Raw genomic sequence first — 7,894 nt, 5'->3', positions numbered from 1 at the left:
AAACATGACATTAGTTTAGTTGAATTTGAATCAAAAAAACCCTGACAAGCAATAGGAGCGTTTAATCTATGAACATATTCTATATAACAAATTATCCTTATATACATAACTAATATTTCCATATGTGTTACATTAGGCCCATACCTATATACGTCCGTATACCCAGGGCGTGTGTGGGGAAAAAAATAGAACACATGTATTCTTATGAGAACTACCGAAATACGTAGAGCGTATACTTTTTGTATGTTGAATAAATTTATCTTTGACAGAACGTTATTGTTTGTATGTGTGTGTGTGTTTTGTAATTTAAAAACAAAAGCCCAACAAAACATGAAATACAATTCATGGCAAAGGAAAATTATTTGTTTTACGAATGAAAACATTTAAGTAAGTTTCGGTCGCGGATTTTGTGTTGTAAATGTGATTTTGGACTCAACGTATTTGGGTACTACGGACGCTCAGAGAGCGTTGTTGTGGTAGGTTGGTGAATAATTTTTGTACGTCGCGCTGAGAGTTAGGTATAGCTGTTAAATTCAAACTTCTTAATTTCATACATATTTCCGTAACTTCTTTACGTATTATTTTTCCCGAACCCGTAAGTGGGAGACTTTCCAAGAAGTACACACCTCCGTGTAAATTTTCAAAATGTTGCATTCTATCTGTAACATATTTGCAGATTTCCGCTTCCGTTATATTGTCGCCGTAACGTTTTATAACAGCAGCTGCTGGCAGAAAGTCAAAAGTAACATCAGGAATGCCGATCACGCAAACCTCAGCTACTTCTGGTATTTCATAAATAACCTTTTCAATAGCGCTGGGTGAAAAATGGAAATTGTTGTATTTTAAAATATCCTGCCGACGGTCGACAATAAAAAGCCTTCCTTTGTCGTTGAAATAGCCCATATCTCCAGTACGAATCCAACCATCTTGGAGGAATGTGCGACGGGCCGCCTCTGGATTACAAAGGTATCCCGAACTGGTAAATTTTGAACGTACGTAGATTTCTCCCGTTTCATTTGGTCCCAATTTTTCTCCATTTTCATTTAGAATTTTCATTTCATTGTTGCTCATGAGAACGCCCACCGAATTGCTGGGATCGATGAAGGCTCTTGTGACTGAGCCACAAAGTTCTGTCATGCCATATACAACAGGAAAACGGCAATTCGGAGCATATTTTTGAAATTTCGCGAACAAAGAGTACGGAAGTGTTTTGCCTGTGGTTAGCAATAGTCTAAGGCCGGAAAGATCACTGTTTAGCCACATTTCCGACGGACAGGCTAAACAAAGGGGAATATGTGATGGTGAGCTTGCAACAACAGATATTTTATGAAGTTTTACAATTTCAAAAAAGTCTTCGGGCGAAAATGGCTTTTCCGAAATGAAACGAGTCTCACAATTCATCACAGCCTCTATTAAAGTTGCGATACCCAAAAACCAATAGACACCACTAAATACTAATAGTTTTTGTCCTTTTCGACGATCGTTGCTGAAAAAAACAGTAGTTAAAAAACTGCATCTTCGCACTGATATAATTCGCAACAAACTTACCATTGCATTCTATTTAATATGGCGTAATGAGACATACGAAGTACTTTTGGTAAATCTGTGGTTCCAGAAGTACACACATAAAAGGCATCCTGTAGACCACCATGTTTAAGAGGCGATATTCTAGAAAGAGAAACAAATTTAATGAATCGTTATAAAGTTAAAATGCCTACATATTTATGTACAGTGAGTGTCAAAAATATTTTATTTTCAATTTTACCAATAATAACACCTCAGTATTTTAGAAGTCCATACCCAATAACCAAAAAAACAAATACTTAAAAAAAGTTTGGTCCTGTGGCAATTGAAAAATGTATATAACATGGATTCATGGCAACCCTATAAGCGAGAATAACAAAGAAAAGTTTGTTAACCCTATTTTCTAAGCGTCAAAAATATTCGGTTTTTGTAACTTTTGTTAAATATTTTGACAAAAAAAACAGGTCATTATCGAACTATTTCTGCAATATTAGTATATATTTTAATAATTGCGAAAGAATCTTTGTTCCTGTGTGCAAAAATATTATGTTTTATAGCAAATCATTCAAATTTAGAGCTAAGGAAAAACGATAACCTAGAAAAGAGAAAACTGAGTCCTGAATGACTTTCAGAAGATAGAAAATATTCACTTATATTCCAAAAAATCATTAGGTTAACCCCCAGTTTTTGTAACAAATTTTATTGTTCTCACACGAATTGTCAAATTTTGTAGATCGATTTACTCGCCTTAGCGCAAATGTGAAACGCTGATTTTTGAATGAGGAATTCTTAACTTTGTATAGAACGTGTCTACGAAAAATTAGGTCTGTATGTCATCTAGGGGCTGAGCTATGGATGCCCAAATTATTACGAATATAGACGAACGAACAAAAAATAGTTACAAAAACAGCTTTTAATAGCGTTTTAACACATTGTTCCACAACATCCTATACGGGACAAGGGAGACTTCTCCCATATCAACGAGTGCATCCCGATTCATATTTAGCTCAATGATATGGGACCTACTGTTTATCGCCGAGTCCGAACGGCGTGTCTTAAGACACCACTTGTGGAGAAGTTATTCAAGGCTGAAATACTCAGGAAATGTCGCCAACATTACTGAGGGGTATTTTGCCACCGTTGAAAATGTTTGGTGTTGTCTGGCCGGGGAATCGAACCCACGACCTTCTGCGTGCAAGGCGGGCGTGCATACCATTTATCGATAATTGTCGTTAATTCTGTCGTTAACTACAGTAGAACTTCGATAATTCGTAATTCAAGGGACCAGCCAATTTTTACGAATTATCGAAGATTACGATTTATCGAGATTATGAATTAACGAGGTTAAAATAAAAAAATACGAATTATCGAGGTTATATAAAAATTCTGAAAAAAAAAACAAAAACTGTTATTCATACAGCTTAAATAAGCACACTTGATTTGAAAACTAAAATAAATGAAATTAAACATAAAAAAAGTCTGTGATATGAGGTTGTTTAAGGATATTTTCTCGTATTTTATCTACTGAGTTTTCTATATGTACTAAATAGTTAAATAATGATTCGTCATGAATTGATAAAAAAGAGAGTAGTTATTGAATTTATGATTTTTCATCTTTATGTGTCACAACTTCTTCGTGATTGTCACCATCACTTTCTTCATTTTGCCCTGCAATTTGTTCCAAAATATCGTCATCTCCTAAATTTCCAATAACACCAACGTCATTATCCACATTTACGTATTCTTCAAAGGTAACGACATTCTCGGAATTAAAAGGAATACGTTGAAACTCGTTATTGATATTTACAATCGATTCATCGCATAAATTGTAGATCAAATCCTTAACAAAACCGCAAGCTCGGGAGCAATTTTGAATACACGATTTGATTATGTTTACCCAACGGTAAAAGCCGTTGACAACGCTTAGTGATCGTGTAATTTCGCAAGAATTTTTATGAAATTTGAAAATGTTTTGAGGTGAAAAAATTACGAATTATCGAGGGGACCAAAATGTGTGTAATTTTTACGAAATATCGCGATTTTTTCAAGGGACCGGCAGTTTGTTACGAATTATCGAAGATTACGAATTATCGAGGTACGAGTTATCGAAGTTCTACTGTAGTTGCAGAATCGCACTACAGGTAACTTGAAGCTAACTGAACCAAAATAATTGCACAGTCGCACTGTTTTATGAAAAGAAGGCATTGTGAGAAATCAAATAGATTATATAATTTGATTTAAATAAACGGTACAATAAATCGGAAACGATCTCTTACTGCTAAACCAAAATATCGACGGGACGTACACAAATATTTCACCAACCTACAAAAACAAAGCTCTCTGAGCGTCCGTATTACCCAAATACGTTGAGTCCCAAATCACATTTAAAACACAAAATCCGCGACCGAAACTTACTTAAATGTTCTCATTCGTAAAACAAATAATTTTCCTTTGCCATGAATTGTATTTCATGTTTTGTTGGGCTTTTGTTTTTAAAATACAAAAAACACACACATACAAATAATAACGTTCTGTCAAAGTTTAACTTTTTCAATTTACAAAATGTATACGCTCGACGTATTTCGGTAGTTCTCATAAGAATACATGTGTTCTACTTTTTTCACCACACACGCCCTGGATATACGTCCTTATATACATAGGTATGGGCCTTACTGTTAATATGGATTCGTATGAAATGTATTGCCTCGCTTTACGGCGTTTCGCTTTACGGCCGACATTTTGGGAACGTATCTATGCCGTATAAAGGGGTATGAGTGTATAATATAATATTTAACCAATAAGAATCACACAGGAAAGCACTGGACATCTTCATGGCAATTCTCGTAGTCATCGAAATTGATTGTCTCAGGAATACAATGTTGGTAATAAACAGAGGAATGTATTATGAAATTTTCTTTTTGGTGAAAAAATATCCGAAATGTGTACTTAGAGAAAAGTAGTTAACCGCGACAGTTTGAATTCATTTTTATGAAAAAATTTTGGGAATTTTGAATGTGAGGCAATTAAACGGGAAAGGCAGTTAAGCAGAGTGGTATATAACCGGGGTGCAGTGTATTTATTTATTTTTATTATATTAATTATGTATGTGTTGTGGAGTCCAGTTTTTTAATATTAATAAGAAAAGATAATAATGTAACGTAAGTTAAAAATTAAAGTGCAATAGAAAAATAATGTAATTCAATTTTAAAATTATATATATCACCAATATTTTTGAAAATTTAACATAGCTGAAGCCAAGGTTTACCCTTTTAGAACACGCGACTTGTGATTGTATATTATACAAATTAAATATTTTTGGATAAAATGAAATGTTTTTGGACGTGGCAAAAAATATTGGCCTTAAAAGATAATATGCGTGGAAGCTGTGGCTATATTTATGTTAAAAAATGAGTAAAAATGGGTTGCAGCCACCATTTTTTTTTTTTTTGTTTTCTCTCGATTTGTGAGTACACCACACTTCTCTTGATTTTCCTGTCAAAGTAAAATTAGAAGCAAACTAAATAAGGATCATCTCACTTATGTATTACTTTTCAAAATTTGAACTGCTTCTACCATTAAAGATGCTGACATTTTGAAGCCAGATTTACAGTGCACGCATAGAAAAAAATATGTTTGATCCAACAATATTCCAAGAGCAAAATATGTATTGTTAACATATTGTTGGATTCCTTATGTAGTATTGTGAATCCAACAATCGTTTTTGTTAAATCCAAAAATAGTTTGTGTCAACTGAACAATATTTCTCTCTTTTCTTCGAAATTTTTTTTCTCTTCTCTCGCTATTCGATGCCGTGTTGAAAAAACAATTTTGGTGAGTTGTGGTGTTTGTATGACATGCCGCCTTTATCTTTGTTTTTGTGTGTATGTATACCAACAATGAGACTCTTGTTTTTATTTGTTTCTGTTTTGTTTCATTCTTCTTCTTTATTTCATTCTCCTTTCCTTTCCATGTTTGTTATGGTGTTTAATTATTCCTTATGTTGTGGTGGCTGCTTGTGGCTTTTTGTTTGTCTTTGTTGTCAGCTAAAGTAGCAAACCATGTATTGCGTTCATCAATGCTCGTAATATTATACGCGATATTTATATCAAATTTGTGTGGAAAGTGTATATGAGAAGTATATACACTCAAATCAAAATATTTAGTATCTGGTTTTCAGGGCTGACAATATGTTTTGTAAAAAATTTAGATTTTGATTGTTCCTACAATCGGTATTGTTAACGATTTTTACAATATTGTGGAAATTCGAAAGTTGTTTTTGTTTTCTATGTTCGGAACAAAAGATGATATTTTTGGATTTGGATTACAATGTTTGTACAAAACAAACACATTTTTGGTACCAAAATAGATATTTTTGTTCCAACAAAACCGAAAAATATTTTTTCTCTGCGTGTGTTTTTTGAAAATTTCTTCTAATTTCATTCCGCAAACAGGTTTTTCAAAAAATAATATATAGGATTGTAGTACTTGCGATTCTGTATATTGTGAATGTAGTCTGCACAGCTTCATAGAAATCTGCATCCAAATGCAGAAATTTTATGCGAACATTTTTCTAAAAATCATATTTTTCGGGTCTAAGGCCATGTTTATATTATAGCCTTTTGCAGGGTTAACCTTCATTATTAGGATTTGTTTGACATATATCTAATGGAATTGACATTTAAAACCCAGTGGGTTTGTTAAATCCGGTTATATATAAACGTACTATAATATTTGCAATTGTCTCTAGAATACCTCGTTCTCCATTGCACATTTTAGTTTTTTACGTTCCGGATCCAATAAATCATTCCCTGTGAAAATCCATCTTCTAAAACGCGAGTTACGAGAAATTCCAAAGTAGAAAAATCACCTAAATTTGTTTTTGAAAATATCGCGTATTTTATCGCGTTTTCTGCGGATCGTTTCCACTGCAGTGAAAAAACTAGTGCAGCATCTTCGTTTTAGCGGAAACAGAGATTTGAAAACTTCAGTGATAAGAAAGCTACATTAATTTTATCCCAAAAAATAGTGTGTGATGCTACATCCACGGTTCTTGATTGATCGCCTTCAAACAGATATATATCGATGTAGATTTTCATGGTGAACACTGAAATCGGATACGGACAAAAATTTTATGCACTTTGCGCAAATTAGCGATATTTTATAGGTTTTTTAATGCTAAAATGCAGCCGATGCTACATCTTAGAGTCCAAATTATATTTCGAAAAATATATACAACTTAATAGATATGGCCTTGCTGTACATGAAAATCACATGCGGACAAAATGATTTTGATAATTACGCGATTTACACGTATTTTAAAATGCATATAAATTAAAATGGGTTATTTGACCTCTATTTCCATTTCAGAAGCTTTGAGATATATCCTCATCAACCCAGTTACCTTCCCTAATGGGAAAGCTTTAATGTGAATGTCAATAAAGCAAAATCCGTCTATTTTATTGGGAGATTTAAGCAAAATGAAGGAAGTATTTCTACAGATTTTTACAATATTCTCTACTACATGCATTAGCATGTGAAAACATATTTTTTCAAACAAAAAATAATTTTTTTGACCAAAATGTGTGCTTAATATGGCTGTAAAATCGAAATTATAACACCAATCTGTATGATTGTAGTCTCATATGATTCGCCGTGAAGTTTTGATCCACAACAAATTTTTACGTAATTTTATGACCACTGAATGGGCCTTCATTTTGAAAAAAGTTGACTTATATTCAATAATTTGTCAATTTTATGTACATTCCGCGAATTCTGTGTAACATTTTGCAGGTATTATGCAATCTACTCGCTGAAGTCACTTCGAGGGAAATTTTTTGTAACAATTGTGCTCATTATAATAATTAGCGTTTTTATCATATTTTCTTTCTTAAAAAGCGAAATAAAAGCGCCATAACTTTTGTCCGCAACAACCAAAGATTGGCTCGCGACTAGATTCTTACTAGGAATTTTTTTCTTAACCTACATATCAAAAATCGTTGATGTAGCGCGAAAAAAATGTATCCCTTTTGAAATGGAATATGAAATAATTGACAATATTCCTGATATATTGTTACCAGATTTTTAATAAAAAAGCTGGAAAAAGCCAGCGAAACGTCGAACTGAAAATGAAATGAAACTAGTTTCTATTACACTGTGTGATCTTGTGCAAACAATTCGAACTGAGGATTTTTTGAAAGTACAGACCCAAACGACAAGAAACCCTAGTTGTGTTTTGTTGTGTCAGATCCAGCTCGGATTTTATGGCCCCATCAAAACATGTTAAATATTGAGTTTTAAAAGAAATTCGGGGCTATATCTCTTAAACCAATGCGAATCTTCTTCTGACCTCTGAAGCAAATTTGTAGATAAG

The 7,894-nt window shown here is 33.2% G+C and overlaps 1 protein-coding gene across 2 annotated transcripts in view; it reads right to left on the bottom strand.

Moving 5' to 3' along the window:
• Positions 1–276: 276 nt before the first annotated feature.
• The window catches only part of LOC141403522 (probable 4-coumarate--CoA ligase 1), a 44,123-nt gene continuing 36,505 nt past the window's right edge, over positions 277–7,894 (bottom strand). For both annotated transcript variants that reach the window (XM_073986073.1, XM_073986072.1), the window contains 2 exons: positions 1,549–1,668; positions 277–1,486 (listed from right to left, as the gene is read on the bottom strand). In XM_073986073.1, coding sequence (XP_073842174.1) covers positions 433–1,486; positions 1,549–1,668 — 1,174 coding nt within the window. In that variant the 3' untranslated portion in view covers positions 277–432. The remainder of the gene's footprint in view (positions 1,487–1,548; positions 1,669–7,894) is intronic.

The sequence above is a fragment of the Musca autumnalis genome, unplaced genomic scaffold (assembly GCF_047663935.1).
Source record: "Musca autumnalis isolate F117 unplaced genomic scaffold, ASM4766393v1 scaffold_4, whole genome shotgun sequence".
In the NCBI taxonomy this organism is placed as follows: Eukaryota; Metazoa; Arthropoda; class Insecta; order Diptera; family Muscidae; genus Musca; species Musca autumnalis.
Note: the sequence above shows the minus strand (reverse complement) of the source record. Positions and strands in the feature narration are given on the sequence as shown.